The sequence below is a fragment of the Stegastes partitus genome, unplaced genomic scaffold, assembly GCF_000690725.1.
Source record: "Stegastes partitus isolate 25-593 unplaced genomic scaffold, Stegastes_partitus-1.0.2 Scaffold548, whole genome shotgun sequence".
Classification (NCBI taxonomy): Eukaryota; Metazoa; Chordata; class Actinopteri; family Pomacentridae; genus Stegastes; species Stegastes partitus.
This window is the reverse complement of record NW_007578279.1, coordinates 29,045-55,918: the sequence shown is the minus strand read 5'-3', so window position 1 is coordinate 55,918 and position 26,874 is coordinate 29,045. Positions and strand designations below refer to the sequence as shown.

Here is a 26,874-nt window from a genome sequence, read left to right as displayed (position 1 = left end):
GAGATATGTTTATAATTCCATAATTTACAGGGGTGATTTCTTTAAATTATTTTACAATTAGTGTTGCTAGACTGATTTGAAAAGTCTGTTCATGCAGGCCAGACTTCTATCTTTGAAACGAAGCCACAGATTCGCAACATTCAACGCGGAACCTGTGGGGAAGTATTTGACATCAAAATAAATCACTCAGCTGACTCTGTGAAGAAATATAATTTATACGATCGTGAAATCTCTTCTCAACGCTTCCCACGGACTCCATTTTAGTCGAGAAGTAGGTCCTGCTTTGTGTGGCGAATGTGTCGACCCGCGTCTACGGCGGCGTAGCGCTACAGCAATGGTTGCCCCTTTTGTTCAAGCGAGTTCCTGAATTATTCCCAACACAATGAAATGATCGGGATAGTATATGGTTTCATCAAAACATTTCACTGTACCTACGCTTCCCGGGATCTCATCTGGGATCATCTAATGAATTAAAAATCGATCTACAACCCTTCTGAGCTGCTGTGAGGTTTCCGACGCACGCAGTCTTGAGGAACGTGGAGTAGTAAGTGTTTATAACGTTAGTACAGCTCTGTAGCGTTAGCGATAAACGGTGGGAAACGGGGCTCGTTTTCTACATTTTGCCAATTGAAAGGTAATTATTGCTGCAATTTTTTTTGCGGTAGTTGAAGTAATTCAGATTAGCCCACTGTAGCCTGAAAACACGAAGTGACGTTAGTAGAGCCCCGATGCGAAATAAGCATGCCTGGCTATTTTACCTCATACCGCAAAGCATTTCAGACATTTTTAGCTGCTAAGATGCTAAGTGGTTGATGGAGCTCGGCTTGATTAAGTCTCACACACGCTACTGTTGTGCGGTAACCTCATGAAATCAGACGTTAAACTGTCATTTTGCTGCACAGTGTCTGGGATTTACAGGGTGAGGTCATTGTGGAGGGAAACGCTGCTGCTGAATGGTCATCTTAGTTACAGTCAGACTACAGTGTTTGTAACTTCAAACACTTTTGTGTTGTATTTCTTGTTAACTGGCTGAACTATGTACATAAAGAAGCCGTGTAACGTTTACATCAGTGTCTGTGTGGCTAACGCTGGCTGTGAGGATGCAGCTACAGTGTAGCAGGAGAATTAAACGTTACTGAGCTGAATGAAACACTGAGCGACGGTTAGGATGCACAAATACAGTTAGCTAGTTTGTACCCTCACTGTGTGTCTTGTAGCTGTACTCCTTAGCTGTGCTCTTTGGGAAGTGACTGTCTGTTGTTATTTGCTAGCCTCTGTTAGCTTGCTGGCTAACAGCAGCCCGCAATGTTTCATTGTTTTGGGCTAACGCTAACGTTAGCTGGGTTAAAATGCATTTACTTGTGTGCTTGTGTCGGGGGGCTCTCCGGTTTGCTAAAATGTTCTCCCTGTACACTTGGTCTCGCCGGATTTTGTTTGAAGGCATGGACTGCGAACGAGCTGGAATTTACAATCAGCTGCTTTGCCTTTCGTTTCAAATGCAAGATAACTTCACACGGCTGTAGCATCATAAACAACAATATTGACCTAAATTGCACCTGTTACTGGGAAACAGAACATAACAATTTGTTTGCTCCTGGGAGTTGGGGGGTACGGTCACGTGACTGCACCATAACAGGTGCACAACGTGCAGGCACGACTTGTCTAGACTGGTCTCTGCATCACTTCATTAACAAAACCTAATTGTGTAACTAAACTGCTGTACTTTAAATGCACAGCATTGCAGTCTGAATGAAATCATGCATCCCCTGTTTGTCCCTCTGTTTCAGATGTAAACGTGAACACCATCTGTCCCAGCAGTGGCTGTTGGCACAATGGGGCTGGACTTTGATGTAAAGACATTCTGTCACAATCTGCGGGCCACAAAGCCCCCTTATGAGTGCCCCGTGGAGACTTGCCGTAAGGTCTACAAGAGCTACAGCGGCATCGAGTACCACCTTTACCACTATGACCATGACAACCCAACCCCTGCGCAGACTGTGCCCCAGAAGAAGAGGAAGGGACGGCCTCCTCGTGCCTCGCTGGCTGGCTCAGGGGATACAGACGACGGCGGAGGCAACGGGGGAGGAGGAGGAGGACCGGGTCATGGGGGGAACACACCTGGTAGCCCCAACCGGTCGGAGCGCTCCCACTCTCCAGGGAGGGAGACCATGACTTACGCCCAGGCGCAGCGCATGGTGGAGCTGGAGATTCAAGGGCGCATTCACCGCATCAGCATCTTTGAGAACATTGACGTGGTGTCAGAGGAGGACAGTGATGCAGAGGATGCTCCACCGTCTGGGACTGGTAGCAGCGGTGGAGGGGTGTGCAACGGCAATGACGGCGGCGCTGGGGGTAGCGAGGTAGGCGGCAGTGGCAAGGACCGCTCGGATATCCCATCTTCGAATGGGGGCAAAGCCACTCCAAAGTCTGGCAAGCATAAGAGTAAAGAGAAGAAGAAGGACGGTTCATCGCATCACCACAGTGCTCAGTCTGGTCCTGCAGTCAAGCTCCCTGAGGCGGTGTTCAGAGAACTGGACCAAGAAAGACCTGATGCCCCTCCTCGGCCGTCATCGTACTACAGGTCTGCAGTGAGAATTGTTATCTGATTTCACAGGCAGGTGGAAGGCTTAGAGGCAGGATTATTGATAAGGAAATGATAGGCTTTTTAAAGACCCTGACATATTATTTCACACAGGTTGCTTGCAGTTGTATGGCTCACTCTTGATCATGTATCAGGAAACTTCACCTCAGACTCCTCCATGCTATTCTCTCATTATGTCCTCTTCCTACAGAAAGTTTAAGTTGGTATTGATCCTTTGCTCTTAGTGAATTGCATTTGTTTTTGTTTTAAAAATATGTACCCATTGTACGAATTCTGGACTTCAGGTACATTGATAAGTCTGTGGAGGAGCTGGATGAGGAGGTTGAGTATGACATTGACGAGGAGGACTACATATGGCTTGACATCATGAACGACAAACGGCGGCGTGACGGCGTGACACCCATCCCTCAGGAGGTCTTTGAGTACCTAATGGACCGCTTAGAGAAGGAGTCCTACTTTGAGAGCCACAACAAGGTACCTGGACTCGGATGTTTCAGTGTTCAGGTAATATTTTAACACCGAACACGTATAGATTTCTACATTCAACTCTGGTGTGTTGTTGTGCTCCTTTCTCTCAGGCCGACCCCAGCACCTTAATCGATGAAGATGCTGTCTGCTGCATCTGTAATGACGGAGAGTGTCAAAACAGCAACGTGATCCTGTTTTGCGACATGTGTAATCTGGCAGTACACCAGGAGTGCTATGGTGTCCCTTATATCCCAGAGGGCCAGTGGTTATGTCGTCGCTGCCTGCAGTCACCGAGCAGAGCTGTGGACTGTGCACTGTGTCCTAACAAGGGAGGCGCTTTCAAACAGACAGACGACGCACGCTGGGCTCATGTAGTGTGCGCCCTCTGGATCCCAGAGGTAAATCCATACATCAGTGCATGCATGTTTGATTAGAATTACATAATCATGCAGATATTGAGGTACTCTGCATTGTCCAGGGCTGTTAGAATGATGCACAAGTGCAATGCATGTTAAGTGAAAGCACCAGATGTATAAATTAAAGAGTGATTTATAGACAGATGAACATCGTCATGGTTAATGTACCATTTCGCAACGCTCAGTCAGTCTGCTGTCTCGTTGACCCTTTTTGCATTATCTCAGTAAAAATAATTTTGCTGCCATTCCTTAGGTCTGCTTTGCAAACACAGTCTTCCTGGAGCCAATCGATAGCATCGAGCACATCCCTCCTGCACGCTGGAAGCTCACCTGCTACATCTGCAAACAGCGCGGCTCAGGCGCCTGCATCCAGTGTCACAAAGCCAACTGTTACACTGCTTTTCACGTCACCTGTGCCCAGCAGGCAGGCCTCTATATGAAAATGGAGCCTGTCAGAGAGACTGGGGCCAACGGCACCTCTTTTAGCGTCCGCAAGACGGCGTACTGTGACATCCACACGCCCCCAGGATCAGCTCGACCTTTGGGAGGAGTAGGTGGAGCCAGCATGGGGTCGTCTCACAGCGATGGAGAGCTGGAGGAGGACGATGAGCCCAGCATCGGCCACGATGATGACTCCAAGGGCTGGAGCTCTGAACGAGTGAAGAGGGCAAAGGCCAAATCCAGGCTGAAGATGAAAAGAGCGAGAAAAATCTTAGCCGAGAGGAGAGCTGCTGCACCAGTGGTCTCGGTGCCCTGCATACCTCCCCACAGGTAGGCATAGGACTTCACCTGCACTGAATGTATTTCAAAGTTCCAAAAAAATGTTGGTTGTCTTTTAGTAGAAAACGGTTTGGGAAACTAGTCAACCAAAACCAGGGTTTTTTTTCTGGGCATATGTAGGATGTACTCTGTCAGAAATCAATGTATTTTCGTATTATTTTTTTATATATATTAATTAACAAAAATGTATATTGTGCTTGAGTAAATGAAACTTAAGTTTAAAGAAGACTGGTTTTTTTAAAAAGTAGTTTTTTTATTTCTTAATTTTTTAAATTTAGGCACTGATCATTTCTTTTGGTGCTGGCTAAAACCTTTATGTGGGGGGCAAATATTGCTCTTTGCGGGGAAAACCCTGAAAATCAGAACCATCCCTTGGAAGAATAAATTAGGTCCATGTTGCTGTTTTTTTATTGCATACTAATCTGCAAGTGCTATTAAGCAATATGTCCAGAACCATTCAAGACAAGGAAGATATTCCTTATGACAAGAGCCTTATATTGATGACATGGAAGTCCACAAGTTTAAGCAACCATTTCTTCTCTCTAGGCTCAGCAAAATCACCAGTAACTTAACAGTACCCAGGAAAAGCCAGTTCATGCAGCGACTTCACAGCTACTGGACGCTGAAGAGGCAAAGTCGCAATGGTGTGCCACTATTGCGGCGGCTTCAAACCCACCTTCAGTCACAGCGACATATTGACCCGCTCCCACCGCAGCCTTCATCGCAGCTTCCTTCGGTAAATCTTTGTGTACGTTGCTATTAATTTGTGATTATTATATCTGTGTCTGTCATAGCATGTTCATGTGTTTGTGCATTTTGCTGTTGCAGAGGGACAGTGAGGAGAAACAGTCGGCTTTAAAGGAGCAGCTTAAGGCATGGCAGAGACTGAGACACGACCTGGAAAGAGCGAGGTTACTGGTGGAGCTCATCCGCAAGAGGGAAAAACTCAAGAGGGAAACGGTGAGACACAAATTCCATTAAGCTCTGTCAGCAACAGGTATCAAAACCAACAGTGAGCTGTATAGAGCAGTGATTAGTGTTTCATTTCTGTAGGTCAGTCTGAGTCAAATTTGCTTACACATACACACTTCCTGTTATAGAGGCTTCTTTGTTTGTACATTCAGTGAAGAGGTGTACGTTGTTGAAAATGTGCGTGTGTGTGTGTGTGTGTGTGTGTTCAGATTAAAGTGCAGCAGATGGCGCTCGAGATGCAGCTGACTCCCTTCCTGGTGCTGTTGAGGAGTACGTTGGAACAGTTACAGGAAAGAGACACTAACAATTTTTTTACTGAGCCTGTGCCGCTGGCAGAGGTAAATACACACAAGCACACACAAGAGGTTTGCATATACGTTTTGGCTTTGTGTTTTCTCACAGCAATGTCATTTTTGAAATCTGTTCATGTTGGCGTATTTATGTTTGCCTCCATTTATAGCCAGTAGTACTAGGGCTGTGGTCGACTAAAGAAACTGAAATCGTCCCTACAGTTGATCGATTTTTCATTGGTTTTTCTTTTGCTGGCAGTTAGCCATCGTGATGATTAATTTTCCGTGTCAGCACATGAAACTGCTCCATCAAAACAAGTTTCCTCCCTGTTCCTTATTTTGCAGAGACACACCCCTCATATAATTTTCCAGATTGTGTATTCTTAACTTCTCTCCTTGTACTTAGTCTCCTCCAACCAGCAATGTGAGCGGAGGAGGCGAGGAAAGAAAATTTGAGGAAACAGGCATTTAACAACAGAAAGCTATTGTTTCAAACTGACGTCAATTCACTATAACGCGTGGCACAACTGTATCACCTGTCCATAGTTTTGTTATATCCTTTCACCGTATTCAAGAGTCAGATGAGCCAGCATACATTTACTTATACTTCAATCTGCAACGTGGCAGAATGTAATGAGAACGTATGGTTGTCGTACATTTTTATTGAACACATACAAGCACTGTGAAGTATAAGAGTCGTGGCACACACACAAAAAAAGTAAACAAATAAAGAGTGACATATTAAGTGATTTATATACATGTATTCGTATGTTAGGTCATGATCCCAGCACCAGAACTATTGAGTATTATAACATTGACAAATTAGCCAGCAGTTTTTTAGATGACGGCAGAGTTTGCATAGTTTACACTCAACTTTTTCACCATCTGTTTCAACAAAATGCAGCCACGCCAACAACTGAGTAAATGTTAAGTTAAACCTTGCAGTCTTCGTGAGTTAAAAGTTGCAAAAATGTGATAGTGTTGATGGGCATTCTCGTCCTCCTACCGCCAAACATGGATTAATCCTGGAGAGCTGTCAATGTAGCGCTTTTCTCCTCATAAAAAGAGCAACAAAGATTGTCTGATCAGTGATAAGGTGGGTGGATGAGAGCGTATTGACCGACCAATCGATCGGTCGATGTTGACACTACAGCCCTAAGTAGTACATGGTGTATGCTTTATTTTCTCTCATAGTGGTAGCAACCTTAAAAATTCAGTATTTGTCATCTCTCATTTAATAGATAATCATTAGAGGATGCCTTAAAAAAACATTTTTTTACGCAATCACATCCTCACTAAAAGTTCACTGTGTATTACAACCACGTTAGAAGGTGCAGGTCATGCCTCTGTGTGATAAGTTCCCTTTATCCCACAGGTGCCAGACTACCTGGACCACATTGACACTCCGATGGACTTTCAGACGATGTGGAACTTGCTGGAGTCCCATCGCTACCTCACTTTTGAGGCCTTTGAGGCCGACTTCGGTCTCATTGTCAACAACTGCCTAAAATACAACGCCAAGGACACGGTTTTTTACCGCGCTGCCCTGCGTCTCAGAGAGATGGGTGGGGCCGTCATCAGAACGGCCAGGCGGCATGCTGAACGGATAGGTTTCGACTACGAGACCGGTATGCACCTGCCTCGAGAGCCAAGTCCAGAGAGTCAACGGGACCAAGAGAGAGAAAGAGAACGGGAGCGAGACAGGGAGAGAGAAAGAGAAAGAGACCGGCCATTATCTTCCAATGAAGATGGTACGTGTTCCCTTTTTTACTTTGACTGGGAGATTTTTGGCAGCCAAAACATTCTTGTTAAGTGGAAGGATAAGTGAGGGGTGAAATATTTCAAATGAGCTGTGTTTAAAAAGAACTTCTAGGTTACATTTTGTGGCCAATTAATAGTTAGCACTTAGATGTAGTTTGTTCTAAAATGGTAAGTCGGGATCATTTGGAAGGCTTGAGGGTTGATGAACACAATTCAGTGTTCAACACCAACGTGGGTGAAGCAGTGAGGAGAATTAAAGTGGCTGAGAAATGGACGCCACAAATGCACAGTAGAGCCGAAGAAGAATTGTTGTCGTAACAGACTTAATGTTAAACGAGTGAGAGCCTAGTTTTCCAGGCTCTGTGGTCTTTTCAGATTTTTTGGTTTATGTATCCAATGATTGGATGCCAGTCAGTTATAAAGCACTCCTAGTCACAAACTGTGACAGTATGTGTGTGAAGCAAGACACTCAATAAGAATTTATTGAAGAAATGAAAGGGATTTTTGCTACAGTACAGCCTTATGAACAGCAGATGGCGCTTGTCATTCATGTAAGTCAGTTTTCAGCTTAGCCAGAACCTCATCACAACTGCTCAGTTGTACATGCTGTTTTTTAACTTTACCAATACTATGACTGTGTTTTAAACCAAAGAAAATTAGATGAATAGATTAAGTTTGAGCTACCAAACATATTGTCCACCAGAAAAAAGAAACATCCCTCAATTTGATAGTTTCCCACCCTGTTTGACTGCCTTTTGTGATCATTTATTCATTTCGTCCCTGACATATTTAACTGCCCTTCCCTCTGTGCCTTTCCCAGACCTGCTCCTGCCAGAGAACAGGCGGCGGCTACCGCTGGAAGAGCAGCTGCACTACCTGCATGCACGTCTCGATGAGGTGAGCTCGGGAAGGCACAGCATCGGTCAGTCTCGCAGGGCCAAAGCTCTGAGAAAGGAGATCAGCGTGATCAAGAGGAAGCTTGCACACCAGCGGGAGGGAGGCTCCGGCATGGGGGGCCGGGAGTCCGTGGGCGGAGGAGACCGGGGTTCTTCCCTTCCTCATCACTCATCGTCTGCGGGACACCACGATGAGGGAGGAGAGAGCAGCAGCCAGGAGATTGGTGGAAAGGGTGTGTCTAGGGAAATATATCAATATCATTAATGTGCAACATGAGAAAGATGTCGGAAAGCGATATGGTAAACACTGGCATGTTTTGACGTATGAACTTCTCTGTCCATCAAGATCTCAGTGTGTCATCGTCTGCGCTGGCTCCAGAGGTGGGCCGGCGGACATCCGTCCTCTTCTCTAAGAAGAACCAAAAAATGGCTGGACCCCCTAAAAGGCCAGGCCGTCCCCCCAAAAACAGGGACGCAGGTTACGCCGGGGCAGGGGTGAGCCAAAGCCCTATCGGACCCCCTCAGCTGCCCCTACTGTCACAAAGCAGGCAGAGGAAGAGGCCTCGAAGCCCCCATACCAGCTCCAGCTCTGACAGTGACAGCGACAATGACGACCTGCTGCCAGGTACGCTCGGACAGTCACAGTAAACTTTTAATGTGCAAGTTTCTCTGTGACACACTCATTCACTTCTTTCTGTCTCTTTCTCTCAGGTTTGCCAAGTAATGGTTTTGACACAGGAAACCAGCCAGTAACGGAAAGCTTCCGTGTGTACAGAAATGAACCTCGTCTCCCTCGCTCAAGCTCAGACTCTGAGTCCACAACCAGCAGCAGCAGCAGTGCAGCTTCTGACAGAACCAGGTGATTAATGCACATGTCTGTTATTCCTAAAAGCTCCCTCTGATGCAAAGTTTTTTCTGCTCCCTGTGAGTCAAGTGACTACATGCAAAATGAAAGGAGTCTTTGGCAGAAACAAACCACATGTTGCTTCACCTTTACCACACCGTTTTACAGTTTAAATTCTCAGAATGGTTTCATTCCAACATGTTAAACAAGTAAATCGTCTTTTGTTTTATCTGTAGACACTTGAAATTAATGTGTATCTCAGTAGTCTTGTTTGCGTTTTCTCGCAGCACAACTCCTTCTAAGCAGGGCAGAGGGAAGGCCTCGTTCTCTCGCTCCGCCTTCCAGGAGGACAGCAGTGAGGAAACATCAGGCACTGAAAATGATTCCTACTCAGTTGGAGGGTCACGGAGCGTTTCACACTGTAAGCACCCTGAAACCCACTCAATGCATATGCAGTCCGTTTCTATTTGTGTCAGCAGCGAGTGTTTCCTCAGATCGACTTGAATGTTCGTGTTCGGGTTTTATGGTGCAGAACAAGATCATTTCGCAATGTAGCACAGATAGTGCTAAAGATAGGATTCCATGCAGAGGCAGGATACAGCTACTTCTTTGTGTTTGATAGCTCAAAACAGCGTAGGTGCACAGAAAAAATGACATTTTTCATTTTCCGTCCTCGTCATTGCTTTAAGCTGTCAAAGCCACCGGAGATAGACGCAGCAGTTATTAGAGCTGTTGAAATAAGAAACACGGTCAAAGAAAAGGAGACAAAGGGGCAGTTTTTACTATGCAAGCATTAAATTTTGTAGCGCAAATACCATTTTTTAAAGACAAGCCACCCTTAATTTACCAAATAAACTGTATCTTGCAGAAGCAGCCTAGCTGTCCAAGATTACTAAACATATTTCAAATTAAAGGGATGTGCTTTGTAATAAATGCTTACAGCAGTACGATTAGGTACTCAACACCCATTGTTTACCTCGAAGTGAGGTTGCATAATGGTTCCTTTTCGTCAGTGGTGCGTGGCCGGGACAGGTCAGGATGCTGGATGACATCTGATGATTATTCTTCTCTGGAAGCTCTAGACCTGGTGTGGGCCAAGTGCAGAGGGTATCCTTCATATCCGGCTCTGGTGAGACACAAGTTCACTACACAAATAGTGTTTGTTACAGTCAATTCAACTTTGATCCCTCCTTTAGTTTCTGGCCGCAGGTATAATCTTTTTCATGTCACTGCTTGCCTGCAGATAATTGATCCAAAGATGCCCAGGGAGGGGGTGTTCCACCGGGGTGTTCCAATCCCTGTTCCCCCTTTGGATGTGCTGAAACTAGGGGAACAGATGACCCAGGAAGCCAGAGAACACCTGTTCCTGGTTCTTTTCTTTGACAACAAGAGAACTTGGTCAGTACTTTGGGTTTCTTTGTCTCATCTGTTTTTGCATGTAGAAACTTGAATGTCACAGATCATTGTTATTCTCATCCTTCTGTACTGTTTTTGCACTTTTTCTAATGTACTTTAAAAAATACAGGATGCAAGCAAAAAGGCTTCTGAAGTTACTGGATGTGTGCGCACAAGTAGCTCTGTGGCAATACTTCAAAGCCAACAAGACGATAACACTTAGCAGAAATAGGCCAAATGTGGTTGTTGAGAATAGAAGACGGGGGAAAGAACGCCTCATATTTTAGGCCATCCGGTGCTGTGCTGAACACTTGCGTTGAATGTCTGCTAAGTTTGAAGAAAAACTTCTATGAGAAACTTAATGACACAGTGAGTGTTATTCTATTCTTCACTCTCACCTGCTCTCAGGTCGTACCCTGTAAATCACCTGAACTCGGTAACATTTGAAAAAGCAGAAAATCAATGGGAATGTTACGCCTTCAGAGGAATATTTATTACACTTTATCAAGATACTAACTCATTTTGGACTTATTGACTGGCATGCGTATTTGTTTTTGCTCTTGCAAATATTGCGTAATAACTCGAGTTGTGTGCGTGTTTGTGTGCACGCAGGCAGTGGCTGCCACGCTCAAAGCTGGTGCCGCTCGGCGTGGACCAGGAGCTGGACAAGGAGAAGATGCTGGAGGGCAGGAAATCCAATATCCGCAAGTCAGTGCAGGTGGCCTATCACCGTGCCATGCAGCACCGTAGCAAGGTGCAGGGAGACCCCAGCAGCGAAACTAGTGACAGTGACTGAAATCAAACATGCACGCACTCAAACCTTATGTGTTGGTCCTTGCAATTGTAGTGGAGTTTATGTTTCTCTCTAGAGAGCCCAGCCCTACATCATAGATTACAAGAAAACAGTGCCAGTAGCAAAGTGTGGGAGAAAAAAAAGAAATCATCCACTACTTTGGCCCCCAAGATAAACACACTCATGCACACTAAGCCGTATTTAATCCGACATGTAAAATATTGTATTTAAGAGAAGTGAAAAAAAATGGTATTGATAATAATGATGGGGAAAAAAAAGTATGCTATGTTCAGAATCATGAATTAAAAATTCTCTTGTATGTGGTCGATATGTGTTTAAATAACAACAGAGATAATGGTTTACAGCCTCAAAAAATGAACATAGTACTACACTATTGTGCACACTCAACTCAACCGTTTCCTGTCGTTCTCACACATACAGTCACATGTGCTATCTTACATTGGAACAGGAAAATGCATGCAGTGTACATTGAATGCACACACTGCGGGTATGGCTGTGAATGCCATCGCCCCAGCACGTCTTCTTCACGTCCATCACCACCTCTCTGAAAGATAAACAAAACAAAGGAAAAAAAAAAACCAGGCCTGGTGCTAGTGTCATTTGTCAGAGCAGCACAAACAGAGACTGTTGCGGCCTGAATTGTGGGCAAACCAATGTTACTGTAATTTATTCTTCTGACTCCTCATTTACAAGATCCACAAGCTCGTTTCAATTTGGACTACGTCTAATCACTCTGGCTGCACAAGACATCATTGTGTGGTGCTTCTTCATTTGTCAGTCTGTGTTTTATCACCTGTTTTTACGGTTTTGTTAACATATGTACGTGTCACACAGGCCATTGGTCAATGAATAATGTCTTAGTCTCAGGCTGATGGCTTTAGATCTTTTATAAATACAGATTGCATAAAGATAGAACTTTAATAAAAAAAAAGAATTGAGTTTTTTAAATCTGTGGTTTGTGTTGTGTTCACTGTTGCTCCCCTTCAGCGTTCTTCCTGGTTTCCTGCTTTATTACTGGAGACTGTTATGTGGGTTGTTGTTTTGTATTCAGCAGACTCTTCTGACCCTCCCGATACCGCTTTCCGAGTAAAGGGTGAGTCATAAGCGCTTCTCGAGTGTTCCTCACCCCCACACTCCGATAATGATTCATACAGTCAGACTTCAGTTAGTGAGAGATTTGCCGTCAGTGAGTATGACCAGTCACGTTGTTTGTGTGCATTTAGAAATGCTGCTGACAGTGCAAAAGACGGAGTAAATGTGTCAGAGTTCATATTAGTCTGAATGTTCAAGTTCATTTCCTCTTTTATGAAAGTTTAAGCGCTGCATGTCTCACAGCTTTGTTCGCTGTATGTGAGGGAGTTAACAGCATAAGAACAAATGGATTTACTGAATGCTCAGTTCAAATGTTTACCAAACTGAAAAAAAAAAACTTTCGTCTCTGAAATGGATTAGTATAGATACAATCACTGACCATAAATCCCTTGAAGTGGTTCTGCAGGTTTCCTGCTCATGGCAGTATGGGATCCAAAGCATAGACTCTCTGTATACTGGTTCTACTTGTCAGACAGCCTTTACAAAACACATGTACGTCGTTTTTTTTTTTTACAGTGTGTCAGAAAAGCCTTGTAGACGGTTTGAAAGTTTGTTAAGACAATCACTTGGTTGCCTACAAGATTTTATAAAAGAATATCTCTAGAATAACTGCAAATGATTTAACAACAAAAGTGTTTAGATTTAAACAGAAACTAAACAGGATATCATACATTTACCCTCTGACATTATATGATGCATTCATTTGAGCCACGTTTCCCATAAGCTGACTGACTGTAAATAACAGTCATATTATTGACATTATCGGTTACTATATGAGCTCACTTGACTGTGATGACAAATACCTCTTAACAACCAATATGAATTTCCTTTCCCCAAATCAGAGTTTTTGATCTCTTTTTCCACACATAAAGATCCCCCACCCAAGTGAAGCGCCCACTCGCCACGACATTTATGTGTTTAGATTTGCAACCACGGCGACACCTCCTCTCTGTAAAGATAGCTTGTTTCCCAACCTCAGCGGCTGCTCCGAACGTGAGTGGAAACAACCGATAATCATCAGTCAGTGGTTTCAACAGAGCGCCCATAGCACAGGTGGTGACCTAGAGATATGATATTTTTTTCGTGCAAAGTTTTTTTTTAGCTTTCTGCTCTGACTGTAAGCAGCACATCTGTGCAATTTTTTGTAAGCCATCATGCATGGGTGGACAATTAGCATGTGGTTAGAATGATCACTCACTTTTACTTTAGTGCATGAAATGATGAACTGATCAGATAACCTACCACAGGAGTGGCTTAATCAGAAGCTGACGATCTTTGGGTAAATTTATCTTACAGGACAATCGCATGTTTAAAAAAACTTTTTAAAAAAAGTCGCTCATGATCTGCACAGTCTTCCTGTTTCACAAATGAACTACAACCACAAGAACACAGCATTTAGATTCACACTGCCATCCTTCAAAGCCCTTCCTAAAGTAGTATTATAGCAAAAAGTTTGTATGTGTTCAAATAGCATGCAAACGTTTGTATTCTGTGTATCTTTTATCTGAAAGGAGCTTGTAGCTGAAGCCTGTCACATAAATGTCAACAAGACAGCCTGATGTGTGAAGCTCTACACAGTGGTTCTTTGGATTAAAAGCTAACATGCTGATGTCAAGCACATAAGATGTTTCATTTGTGCACCGTCTCAGTTTTACATATTTTAGCATGCTAAAATTAATCAGCACAAAACACACAGTAAAGCAGAGGCTGGAGGGAAAATCATCAAAGTCTGACGTGATGGTGGCGCCTGATTAAAACGTAGTTAAACCTGAGCTCAACATGGATGTTTGTGCCAGATTTCATGGCAGTTCTGTGGTCAAGTGGTCACCTGACTGACTGAGATTGCCATCCCTGGAGGCGCGCTGCAAGCCTGGCTGTGCAGTGGACGACAGAGTTGGGCAAACATAAAATACCCTGAAGTGAAGTCCTGTAAAAGTGTAAGTTCACTTCTTTGCGTGTCTCTTCTGAGAAATTTTCATGCTTAAAAATATCACATGAAAGTAGCTTTATGGTAGCTTTTTAACACAGATGAACGGAAAAATTCCCTTTAATGCCAACGTCAAAACAAATCTCTCCAAACTGCTTGATTTTACCTTCTACTCTCAAAAGCTTTTCAGGGCCTACAGCAGAGAACACTGTCTACAGTGTGACTGTGCCACCAACAAGCTCCACAATTGGTACGTTGTGTTTATGATGATGTGCGTTGTTTGATTTAATCCAATCGTGTTGTTTAGTCTGATGGTCAAAAAGCACGATGTTGTGATCTTCTCAGGCTTTTTCATGTTTTCTTTAGAGTTAAAGTAGTTGACTTGGTGGCCTCTATCACTGGTTGGTCAGTTTTTGAGGACAGCCTGATCTAAGCAGATGTAGCACATGAGTCATAAGCTTTTCATTTGTTTTTTTAACTGGGCTGACTTGCATTGCATTCATCCCGTGACTTGTGATTTTCAGTCACCTACGTCTTTATCTTCACGTTGTAGCTTTTGTTTCAATGCTCACCGAACAAAGACCGGAGCTTCCTTATCTACTGTTGGTGCACTTCTACTGATTGAAACCCCTTAACCACACACAGGTGATCCGTTGGTTCTTAGTAGTGGCATTAAAATTTCTTTATTTAGCATTATTTTTTACTGCAGTTGAAACTTTTTTGTCCCCCCCCGTTACTGAACAGAGAAGAGGGCTGTGGCAGGAGCAAGACCTCACACATGGGGCCCAATACTGGCAACTCTTTTCTATGGAAAGTAGATGTGAACTCCAGCTTCACTCCACCGTGTCCACATTTGGAGTCCGTCTAATTCTCATTGCATGGCGTTAAAAATTGTACAGTATAGCATTAAAATAGCACTAAAAAGAATTACATTAGACTGGCTGATTTCTGCAGAAACCTTGTATATGCAAACATCTATTTTATAAAACTGTAATCAATTAAGATCCATTTATGTCCAGATCATTTCATGCCTAGGCAGGGCTCCAGACTTAACTTTTTTTTTACTGTTTGGTGCGACCAACTTTCCTATTTGGTTGCACCTCCCACCTTGTCACAGGCAAAAACACATACACTTGTTGAACATGTGCTTATCGATAGACGCTACAATTTACAGAGGTTCCCTAAATGTCCCACACTGCAGGCTGTGGTAGCTTCTGCTGCTTGGTGGCTGCGGTGTGCTCAGACAGGTGTGTGACTGAAAAATACTTAGAAAATAGTTAAACTGGGGCGCTTTAGTGTCAGATTTGATGAGACCGAGTTTTTTTTCCTTTTCTTTTCTTTTTTTTTGTGCCGTGTGGAGCGCATCTACTTCTGCTCTTAGAAAACAGCGAATGCAGGTGTGCTCCACATTTCAGAAGACCTCGTTTTTTAAGTGTAAATACCGCAGTCCACCCAAGTTATAAAAGTGCTGCTTTCCACCTCTGTGGTTAACTCAGTAGCTTCCTGCACTCGTTACAGTGACACCAAAACAGCTTCATGATCATCATGCACTCGCACCAATGCAACCAGTTGAAATCTCAGCTTGCACACTCTCAAAAAATCAAAGGTCGCAGTCTGGAGCCATGGCAGGTGTTGCTCCACCATCTCAGATTTTGCTCGGAGTTTACTTGTTTGAAACCCAAAACTAAGATCTGTAACTTAGTAAGATTCAGTGCAATACTGAGAGACAGTATTTTCTTTAGTGTTTCATCTGGTGCTGGTGGAAACCTCAAGACAACTATATACTACAGTCGTCCTCAAATGTATTCATACCCTTCCATCAGGGTTTTGGTATATATAAGTGTTCAACTTCTTCCAAAAACCTTTTTTGAACTTTGAAACTTTGATTTGTTGTATCAAATGCTGACTTTTGTTTGTAAATTTTGGTTTGAAATAAGGAAAAAACAATTAAAGAAAAGGTAAAATTCACAATAGTCACTCAAATAGCTAGAAACTGAAAAAGTAATAATAAATAGAATTGTGCTAAATTCTATGTTAGTGAAATAAGACATTGCTTTTAAATTGTGGTTGAAAAAAAATAAAAATAAAAAATTAGAGCACTTTGCTGATGAGCAGTGGGCCAAAATCAAAATACAGCAGGTCAGAAGTCTGATTGAGAGTTACAGAAAACACTTGATTGCAGTGATTGGCTCAAAGGGTTGTTCAACAAAATATTAGTTCACAAGCCCCATCATGCTTGTTTGCTTGTTCTGTTTGTTTGTTTGTTTGTTGTTGTTTTTGAAAAATATTTCTGTTGAACCACAATTCAACAGTAATGTCATGATTTTCATTTAATTTTTATGTATTATTACTTTTGTCAATTTAAACTTTTTCAGTGACAGCTGTTTTTTTTTTTTTTTTTCCTTCTTTCATGGGAGGCTATGAATAAATTTGAGGATGACTGTAGTTACCTCAAATTGTTTTTATTCTAAGGTTTTTAAAAACAGTTCACATCCCCGGTAAAGACACCAGCAAGATCTTTCTGCGTGGTGCAGTGTGGGTTCTCCGGCTTCCTCCCACAGTCCAAAAACATGTTGAGGTTAATTGGTGATTCTAAATTGTCCGTAGGTGTGAATGTGAGTGTGCTTGGTTGTCTGTCTCTAAGTGTAGCCCTGTGATAGACTGGTGACCTGTCCAGGGTGTCCCCTGCCTTCACCCTGAGTCAGCTGGGATAGACTCCAGCCCCCCCGCGACCCTAGTGAGGATTAAGCGGTGTGTAGATAATGGATGGATGGATATAAGACAACATGAAAGCAACTTATACTAGACCCCTCTGCGCACTAGTTTTTTTGGTCCTATGATTGAGTTCTCTTCACCATTTTGGTATGTTAGAACAATCAAAACTGTAATCTTCCGTATGTGCCACACATCACATATTCTACTGATGTTACAGATCTCAAAATATATGCCACACTCTTACAGGAACTTTCTGAGGCCCCTATACCATCCTTCTTTGATTGATTTATTTTTATGAGTTATTAAGAACCTCTGTTGGAGCCATTCAGTCTTTTGGATCTGCTAGAAAACAGATTTCATAGCTGTGGTGGGAGTTGTGTATCTGGAGATGTTGAACCCTTAAAATCACTTGTCATGGAAGACGTTGTATTTACACATTGTGTGACAAAAGTCTTAAAATTTAGCCCAAATACTTTACAGAGCCTTTTGGGCCCCAGTTAACACCTTGACCAAAGAAAATCTGGGACAGCGTGTCAAAATGTTCTTGTTGATGTTGACTATCACTGTCAAACATATAATCTTTGATTTGGCTGTAAAATAATGAAACAGGAAAACTTCTGAGAGGAGTTTATGCATTTTTACAGATAGTATTTATGATTGACTCTACAACGCATAAAGTGTTTCAAAAACTTAAGATATGTCCAGGAAAAAACAAAACAAAACAAAACAATATACTTATTTTTTTATGTATTTATTTATACAAGTGTCATCCATGAGGCTCAGTGATGATGGCATTATTCACTGCAGAATAGTCTTCCTAATGACAAAGGTGGCCTCAAAAACTTAAAATGGGACTTAAATTCAGGGCTGTTCTTTCTCCTCCTGCTGCCTGGGACTTTAATGAGAGGCGGAACTGCGGCTCTTGAAGAAGAGAAAAAAAAAATTCAAACTAACGCCCTCGTGTTTTAGTCATTTGGCAGGACCTGAAGACACCGAAAAACAAGCAGAGCCCCGTACGTAGTTCTCATGGGATTGTACTGTGCGTAAAAGACCCCGTTCCGCAGCCTGGAATAACCTTGCACTGCTTTACCGGCAGACACCAGCCACATAGACAAGCGGAAAGACTTTCTTCTCCTTCCTGGCACGGCATCCCAGCGTTTAATTATGAGGACATTTCACCAACTTCAATTTGTTTTCGATGTTTAAAATGCGTTTTGGCACCGCGCTGGCTCTTCTTGTCGCCCTGGTGTCTCCACTGCGGGCGCAATGTACAACAACGTGTCAGGTGAGTTTAGGGCAGACTTTACAAAGGTTTTACGGTAGCGCACTGTGAGCACTGTAAATTCCAAATAGTCACATTCCTGTATTGTGATTGCCTGTGTTGTCTTTCTCCTCCTTTTAGATGAGCAGCCAAAGTGGTAGGTTTACTATTTTCTGTGCGGTTTTTCATCACATTAAAGCCCCTACAACATCAGTTTATGGCTCCACGTGGAAGCCAACTGTGTCACCTGCTGTACTAATGCTCTTGTCTGTGTGGACAGGTTATGTTGAGGGACAGTGTCCTATAACTCTAACCCCAGACCCCTTCCTGGACGAATGGGGCATTTACTCCGAGTGTGTCACTGTTCGTGTTTGGATGAAGACTGAGGGTACGGATTCAAAACACAGCTTCAAAGTCCATTTTGTTATCTTGTACACACACAGTCCTCCACACATTTCTTCATCTCTAAAGACAACGCTGCTGAAAAGTGTCTCGATCTGCTTTCTTCCAGACTTTTCAAGCAAGAACCCGGCGATTGAAATTCACACATCGATATCAAAATTGATGCTGAGCCCCACTCTGAAAAATGCAAACAAAGTAGGACTGTTTCTGTTTTCACCTCCTCTAAACATGTTATAGTGTTCCTGAGCCTGCAGGTTATAACAGGTACAATGGTGTCAATTTTCTGTTTTGTCTCTTTCTTAGTTAAACAAAAGGTGCCATGTTAAGAGCCAAGGCTCCCGTGTGAGGTGTGTCACAAAGCAACTCCAGTACAGCAACACTTCTTTTACCCTGGTAACACCAATTTTCTATTTCTGCCTTAATCCTAGGGGGGTGTTTTCTGAAGACAATTCTGATGATTGCTGTTCTTTTTTCTCCTCAGTGGGAGCTGGTACATGACTGTGCCGATGCTGAAGCTGGAAGTGCTGTTTATGTGTCTTACAGCGCACCATCAACACGCTGCAATGTCACCTACACAGTTCGAGGTGGAGTATGTTGGATTTCTGGCGTCTGGTCTATTTTTTCTTTACTTCTTTGGTTTAATTGTTTTCTTCTTTGCTGCATGCAAGTTTCCTTTTTTCACAGAAAAAGACAACAATGACGTGGGTTACGTTTGGCGTCTGATAGGAGATAAAGTAAAGGAAAAGGCAGAGATAAAGTGTCTTATGACAGTGTTGGGTCACAATATTTCTTGGAAATATTCCATTATTTGGTGTTTAAGGACACATTTGTCCAAAATGTCTCCATTAAATTCAGATCAGTTGCTGCAAAGGTCACACAATGGCATTTGGATAATTTTTTTGAATTCATCCAAACATTAATTTGTCATTTGTGAATGTGAGCACTGTCACACTGAAATATACCAGAATGAAATGTTTCATCACAGGACGAAGATGATATCTCAACACTGATTTTTGAGTTTCCTTCAGTATCAAAGTAATGAAAAGACAACCAATCAATATATTTTCCCTGAGACGTGCATTTGTTATGTTTGTCAACTCATTTGTCTTGCTTTTTCCTTCAATTTGTCGCCCGTCTCTACATATTGACCTGCCTGCAGGGATGCTCATATTGTGTGGCTATTTGTTCTGTGCCTTAGGTCCCAGGCCAGACTTTGACCTCTCTGTAGATCAGTCATCAAAATCCATCAATGTCACCGTAAAGCCTCAAGGGGATGTCATGCCAGTCTATGCCAATTGGTGTTACTTAAAACGAGGAAACAACTGCCTCGGAGGGCCAGATTCCAAACGAATAAATGTGAGTATCCTGTTTGTCCACATTTACCTACTTCTGTGTGAAAAAGCAAGCAAGGTTGTTTTCTCCTGTAATGTATTTATGTCTTATTTTCAGATCAATCCATCTCAGCCTCAATCAGCCGTGCTTACCTTCCCTTACCTGCTGCCCTGTGTGTGTGTGCAGGTACTTTGAACGTCACGTATATTTTTGATGTGGCGGTGTTTTGTAGAGTCAGTCTGGTTTTAATGCCTGTACATGTGCTGTCTGCATTGGCAGGTATATTACACCTATACAGATGCTTGGCGGCGTATAAAGTGCCTGTTTCAAAACAGCAGCCTCATAGGTGAGTGGAAAACCATTATTGTTGTGTAAATGCGCTGTGGGTTGTTATTCCATTCCTGTAGATGGATGTGATGATGATACTGGACACAGTTCCTAATGTTGTGATTAAGGATGTTCAACTCTCAAAACACAGGAAACCTATGACCTAAACTTTGAATCAAGAGCCTTTTACATGAGACCTCTTCATCTACTGTTCCACCTTCAGCGAAAAAAGAGCCTAAAAATCTTCCATGTGACTCATTCTTATAAATAAAACTGCTCTAATGATCACAGAGCTTACTGTGCATCAACAACTTTTGTAAAAGTGCACATCCTCTCCTAAATGTAATGGTCCTTTTACCAACACCTAATATGCAGATAGTTTTACTTCAATGTGTGCAAAGGTTTTGAGATGTACCAGTGAATTGAAGGGGAAAAACTGGATGCTGTATTAATTCAAGTGTAAATTTAAAAGAATAGTTCAGCAATGTGGGAAACATTTTATTTTTTTCACCTTCTTGCCAACAGCTAGATGAGAAGATCAACAGAATTGTCAGATCGGTCCAGTAGATATGTGTTGACATTAGTTCAATTCAAGTCAATTCAGTTCAATTTAATTGTATTTGCATAGTGCAGTTTACAGCATATGCCATCACACAGCGCTTAACATAGTAAAGTATAGACCTTACAAGTTTAAACAGAGAACCCAACAATCCAAAGTAGCCTTTCGACTTCCTCTGAGCAAGCGGTTGGCAACGGTGGGAAGGAACCAAACCAAACCGCCAAAATTGAAGATGCAAATCCTGTTTAATCCCGAGCCATCAATCTTAGTTTACCATAACGAATGGAAGCACATGGCTTTGTCCAAAGGTAACCAAACCTATGCCCAGCACTTCTACAAAAATAGAAAATAAGGGACTGCATAAGTATTCACGTGTCAGTGTTTTGTTCATGCACCTGTGGCTACAACCGCAGCATTGAACCTGTTTCAATAGGTTTCAGTCAGCCTTGCACATCTGAACACTGCAATTTTGCCCTACTGTTTTTTTTTTGTTTTTTTGGCAAAACTGCTTAACCTCTTTCAGGTTGCACAAGGATCATAAGTGAACCATCCTTTTCAAGTTCAGCCAAACATTCTCAATTGGATTGAAGTCTAGGCTCTGACTCAGCCACTCCACAACAATTACTTTGCTGCCTTTATACCATTTCTGTGTAGCTATGACTGCATGCTTTGGTCATTGACTTGCTGGAAAACAAATCTTCTCCCAAGTAGCAGTTGTCTTGCACACTGCATCAGGCTGTCCTCCTGGACTTCCTTGTACTTTGCTGCATTCATTTTACCCTCTAGCTTTACAAGCCTTTGAGGGCCGGCTGCTGAGAACCATCCCCACGTCATGATGCTGCCACCACCATGCTTCACTGTGGGAACGGTGTGTTTGCGATGATGCGCATTGTTTGGTGCCTCCCAAACATACCATCTACTATGATGGCCAGAAAAGCTCAGTTTTGGTCTCATCAGACCAAAGAGCCTTCTTCCAGTTGATTTCTGAGACTCCCACATGCCTTTTGGAAAACCCTAGGTGACATGTAATATGAACTTTATTCAAGGGGCTTTATTCAAGGGGCTTGCTCTTTTCCACTCTCCCACAAAATTCTGATGGGTGGAAAAACAGGGAACAGTTGTATGAATTATCTCTTCCATTTCAGCTGCTGAAACCCATAACTTCTTCAGAGTAGTCATAGGAGTCTTGCTGGCCTCCCTCTTTCTTGTATGGTCACTTACTTACTTGCTGAAATAAACGATTCATTAATTGACTTTTATTTGTAGAAACTGATTTTTACTTTGAAATGATTTTTTTTATTTATTTATTTTTTTAAATAAATTATTCCAAAAAACAGGACAACCTCCACAGTGGGTCAATAATTTTTTATAGGTACTGTATCTTGCTTGTCCAATGTGAACAAAAAGCTAGAGTATAAAAAGTTTTACACAGGGTCACATGCTCAAGTTTTTCATGGCCAGGAGCAGTGACTTGTAGGGTTGTCATTTTTGTTGTGTCCAGTCTTTTTGCTGTATTAATGTTTCCAGACAATAGCATCATATTTGATAAGGATGATATGCTCATCAGTCTGCTTATCTGAAACTCCATAGACAGATTTAATGATTTACTCATCGCCAATTGCTTTGGACATTCCAGGCTCTGGTTGCCTAGGTAACCTTGTTGTATATTTCCCACCTCAGATGTTTCATAGTGAAACTGTTAAGCCTACACTTCAACAGTGACAAATAACCAACATTGAGTTTCTTTTAATACACACACATTACAGTTTTTAGATCAAAGTCGCAACTTTTTGCAAAAATCAGATGCATGAGTTGTTAATGTAGTTGTATGGTTCGAGTTTCTTGGAAACCGCAGTGATGCTTCCCGTCTCGTGTGGTCGACGCGGTGGAAACCAAAGTCGTGGACGTTGTTTTGTTGTAGTAAATGTTTGGAGCCCTCAGTGATGATGTCATATGTCAAGCAACAGTGTCCTTTGCTCCCATTAGTATTCACCTCCAATGTGTTGTCCCAAGATTGAGTTTAGTTTAACTCAGTACTCACCCACTTTGCATTACTAATGGTTATTTTTCCTGCCATTGCTACATTTCACCAAATTACATTGACTTTCCATTGTCTCCTCCTGTGTGTACACCCCTTCACGCTTGGCAAGACAGTGAGCAGGTGCCTTTTTAAAAAATGTTAATTTGTGCCTTAAAGTTCACCTCAATTGTACTGGCCCACATTGGGTTAGTGATTAGTGTCTTCAAATTTCAGCGCATAGACCCGAAATGGTTTGCATTGTATTACAATAACTCACACTTTAAAAGCCTGTGTTTGTGTGCTTCTGTTTATCAGTTTGATGCTGTTTATTTTGATATATTAACTATTATTTATGTTGGTAGGTTTACCCACAACTGCATCCTTGAATGAACCTCAGTTAGTACTGTTGTAAACATCTGCGTCCACATGACCTCAACAGATCATAGAGATGTCTGGCGCACTTCTGAAGTCGCACTGTACGAGTCAAAGTTGACATGGAGCTCGGAGTGTCCGGCCAACAGCATGAACATCTCTGCCTCCCTCTGCTGGATGCAACGTGAACACGTCTGCACGCCTATACTGGGCTCCACACTGGAGAAAGACAATGGACCAACCCTGGTATGTTTGACAGCACTGGTGATAGATTGTTGTTAAAAATGCAGCTTTCTCAAATACTCACTGTGTCTGTTTGACAGGTATATAACACATCTATGGTGGACAAACACCCTCAGATGTGTGTGCGGGTGAGTGTCTAGGTGAAAAGCTACATGTGTTTGCATTGAAACATGTCATATCACCTACCTTTTAGTAACAGATCCACACATTTCTGTGTCACTTTTGCAGTTTTCTTTACAAGACAGCCATAACATCACTTGCCTCTTCACGAGTGGTAAGTCAAAGGGGAGTTTATTTCACTTGAAGCTTTGTTAAGTGGCAGTTTATCTGTATGTTTTATTTTTTTTCTTGTCCTTCCAGATATGTCTTCTTGGGAGGCGTATATTGGACCAAGCAGGCAGAGCATAGTAGTGTATCTTACATCTTCAGCCCCAGCAAAGTTCTCAGCTCAACTCTGTGTCCTGACTGAGACAGGATGTAGACCAATGGGGCCGGCCCACTCACTAACAATGGTTAATAAACATGTGTTTTTAAGAGAGAAGGTGTTTAATTAATGTGAATGTGAGCAGATATGTGATTCTTCTTATCAATTTTGCAGGATGGAAATACCAAGAAAGAGAAAATGATATATTTGCCTCTTCGTTCTCTTGCTGAGAAACCCTGTGTGCAGGTAAAGTAAATATCAAGCTATTTCTTGATCCTGTGCATTACAATCTCTCTCCTCTCACTCTTTTTATTTGCTTTTCTGCAGGTGTGGCAGTCAGATCCTGCTCTTCATGGAAGAAGAATTCTATGCCCGGACTGTGAGTGAACTCACACATGAGCCAAAGCACACAAACACATGTGCCTTTATGTATTCAGTTATACATGAATGCAACCACAACTGGAGCTGCAGCAATTTTTCAAATATTTGAATTCATCACCAAATGTTTTAATAATCTAATTATTTGCTTAAGTTTTTCAAAAAAAAAAAAAAAAAAAGTGGTAATTCTTTAATTCCAGCCTCTAAAACCTTGATATTTTTTAGTTCATTTACTCCTCTATGAGAGTAAATGGAATATCTTCCGGTTGTGAATGAAATAAGAAATTTAAGGAAGTTGTCTTGGTCTTTGTGAAACACTGATTGACACCATTTTCCAATATTTTATAGACCAAACAGCTGATCAGTTAATTTAGAAAATATTTGACGGATTAATCGACAGTGAAATGTTTGTTAGTTGCTGCCCTACATGCTACGTCCTACAAAGTAAATAAACCCCCATTTTCTGTTTTTCTACAGACATGCGCAACAGAAGTGGCCTATATGCAGTGGCAGTTTTGATATTTGTAACTGTCGTTGCATTAATGGGAATTTTCATCCACCGTGTAACCAAGAGTGGAGCAACAGGTTAGTTCAATAAATTTATTATATACAATCAAGGAACTGGTTCATTTAAGTTCCATTATTGGGTTGTTTTATTTGATTAACTTCATTGGTATTAACTTGATTTACAGTTTTAAAGGAACAACTGAAACTCATCTCATCTTTCCCCAAATATTTAGGCTGTCTATATATCCAGAAGCCATTGTTGCTGGTGTGCTCGTCCGATCAGCCATCCCACGTCTCTGCTGTGTGTGCATTTGCCTCATTTCTCCAAGGTGAGCTAGGTGCCACAGTGCACACAGCTCTGTGGGCCCAGAGCTCGCAAAGGCAGGCCGGTACTCAGGCTGGTGTGGCAGATCTGGGTCCACTTCCCTGGCTGTATGGGCAGTGGGAAGCTGTCTGCAAGGCACAAGGAAAAGTGCTGATTATTTGGAGTCCTGAAGCCAAGAAAACCTACGACAATTGGAGGGAGGAGAAGGTGAACCTGGATGAGAAGGAGAGAAACAAGGAAGATTCTGAGAAAGTTAACGGAGAGGTGGAAGAGAAGGATTTAAAACTAAATGGAAGAAAATGGAAAAAAGCGAAAGCTACAGAAAACAAGGATGGTGTTAAATTATGTGATGATAAAGACTGGTGCCAACGGAAAGAGGCCTCTATGGTGATTGGACCGGTGTTCAAGGCTGCTCTGGCCTGCCTAGAGGGGGCACTGCAGCGGTGCAAAACCCGAGAAGTTGCCATTGTGTATTTTCACGGCCTTGGTCACGGCAGGGACATCCCAAAGGCTTTCAGAGGTATCCCTCGGTTCTGCTTACCAGAGGATTTCGGGGGGTTAATGCAGGAGCTGGGACAGACAATAAGAAGGACAAAAACTGGTAAATACAGGTGGCACTGCTGGCCCAGACTCCTGTCTAAAGTGCTGTCAGTGTGGCTGGCACGGCGGTTGGCTCAGAGGCTACAGACACTGCTGCCTAAGACATGAGCAAATAAAATGCAAGACCCGAGGGTCACATCATCAATTAAAATGACATTAGATAAGACAAGCGGGCTCAAGTTGCCGCTGGCAGCCAGACTTGGAACTGTACAAGAGTAAGAGCTCCTCCGTGGGTCGCCATGGAGAGCAGAGATGCTCAGGTTTCACGTGGCAGACTTGTTCTGCAGGAAACTTGATCCGCGAGACACTGGAACCGGTGTTACATTGTGATTGCCTTACAGATGCTCACTCTGTAAGAACTATTCATTGCTGGGCGCCATCAGGTCAAAAGTACCACCACTTGTTTTGCATATTAAGGAGCGGTAAACAGTCTGGCCGCCTGCGTTCAGCGTCTAACAGAAGCTTCTGTATGTGTTCTCGTGACAAGCCATAGCGAACACCTGTCTTATCTCTGTAAATATGCTAACCACTATGAAAATCTTGCTGCAAATGATACCTCTGTTTCTTTATGAATGCATTTAATGTTTCAAAGTGCAGCTGTCAAACCACATTGCTGATGTTTACAGAACTCGCAAATTTGTATGGCATTGTCAAAAGTTAAAGCCAAGGTGGTCCCAGGATATTCAGTATTACAAAGCAGCAGGTGGAAAAAATGAAGTGTGCTTGACTGAGGTCAATTGTGGTCATGTGTTCAAGGTTTTTTTTTTTCTGTCTTTATCATCGTAGGTCAACTACTACTTGCTAAATAATAAAGACACAACATGAAAACCACATGCCTAATATTGTGTATGTCGCCCCTGTGCCACCAGAGGAGCTCTGACCTGCCAGGGGCATAGATACAACCTCCAGGGGTGTCAAGCACTGGAATGCTGACAGCAGATCTTTTGGGTCCTATTGGTTAATGGATGGGTCATACATGGATCAGGCTTGTTATTATGCACCCTGCAGATGTTCAGAGCAATGCTTTGAGCTCTTTGTCGTGTTCCTCTAGTTGTTTCTGAGCAGGTTTTGTTGTGGAGTATGGCGCGTTGGTCTGCTGGAGGAGGCCACTACCATGGGTTAATATCATTCATCTGAGCGGTGTGATTGCGA

The 26,874-nt window shown here is 42.6% G+C and overlaps 2 protein-coding genes across 2 annotated transcripts; both read left to right on the top strand.

Moving 5' to 3' along the window:
* Positions 1–333: 333 nt before the first annotated feature.
* brpf1 (bromodomain and PHD finger containing, 1) lies at positions 334–12,186 on the top strand. Its single transcript, XM_008288224.1, has 16 exons — positions 334–544; positions 1,788–2,581; positions 2,887–3,076; positions 3,181–3,468; positions 3,740–4,257; positions 4,813–5,002; positions 5,095–5,226; positions 5,448–5,576; positions 6,904–7,279; positions 8,110–8,418; positions 8,532–8,810; positions 8,897–9,044; positions 9,317–9,450; positions 10,043–10,158; positions 10,273–10,427; positions 11,037–12,186. The coding sequence occupies exons 2-16, from the start codon at positions 1,833–1,835 to the stop codon at positions 11,218–11,220; spliced, it is 3,897 nt and encodes a 1,298-aa protein (XP_008286446.1). The 5' UTR covers positions 334–544; positions 1,788–1,832; the 3' UTR covers positions 11,221–12,186.
* A 5,697-nt stretch (positions 12,187–17,883) lies between these two features.
* On the top strand, positions 17,884–26,553 carry LOC103361986 (interleukin-17 receptor E). The gene is made up of 17 exons (XM_008288223.1): positions 17,884–18,257; positions 18,375–18,390; positions 18,514–18,621; positions 18,745–18,830; positions 18,939–19,028; positions 19,117–19,219; positions 19,834–19,991; positions 20,085–20,153; positions 20,247–20,313; positions 23,313–23,491; positions 23,569–23,616; positions 23,717–23,762; positions 23,849–24,000; positions 24,087–24,158; positions 24,240–24,291; positions 24,768–24,875; positions 25,031–26,553. Exons 1-17 carry the CDS (start codon positions 18,171–18,173, stop codon positions 25,828–25,830), a joined length of 2,241 nt encoding a protein of 746 aa, XP_008286445.1. The 5' UTR covers positions 17,884–18,170; the 3' UTR covers positions 25,831–26,553.
* Positions 26,554–26,874: the final 321 nt, after the last annotated feature.

What these genes read in the sequence shown, in the direction of transcription:
- LOC103361986 (XM_008288223.1), top strand. Translation starts at nt 18,171, where the DNA reads ATGTTTAAAATGCGTTTTGGCACCGCGCTGGCTCTTCTTGTCGCCCTG. An exon ending in TGTCACCTACACAGTTCGAG is followed by an intron (nt 19,220 to 19,833) that starts GTGGAGTATGTT and finishes TCTGTGCCTTAG; the next exon opens with GTCCCAGGCCAGACTTTGAC. An exon ending in CTGAGAAACCCTGTGTGCAG is followed by an intron (nt 24,159 to 24,239) that starts GTAAAGTAAATA and finishes GCTTTTCTGCAG; the next exon opens with GTGTGGCAGTCAGATCCTGC.
- brpf1 (XM_008288224.1), top strand. Translation starts at nt 1,833, where the DNA reads ATGGGGCTGGACTTTGATGTAAAGACATTCTGTCACAATCTGCGGGCC. An exon ending in CCAGGAGATTGGTGGAAAGG is followed by an intron (nt 8,419 to 8,531) that starts GTGTGTCTAGGG and finishes CTGTCCATCAAG; the next exon opens with ATCTCAGTGTGTCATCGTCT. An exon ending in ATCCTTCATATCCGGCTCTG is followed by an intron (nt 10,159 to 10,272) that starts GTGAGACACAAG and finishes GCTTGCCTGCAG; the next exon opens with ATAATTGATCCAAAGATGCC.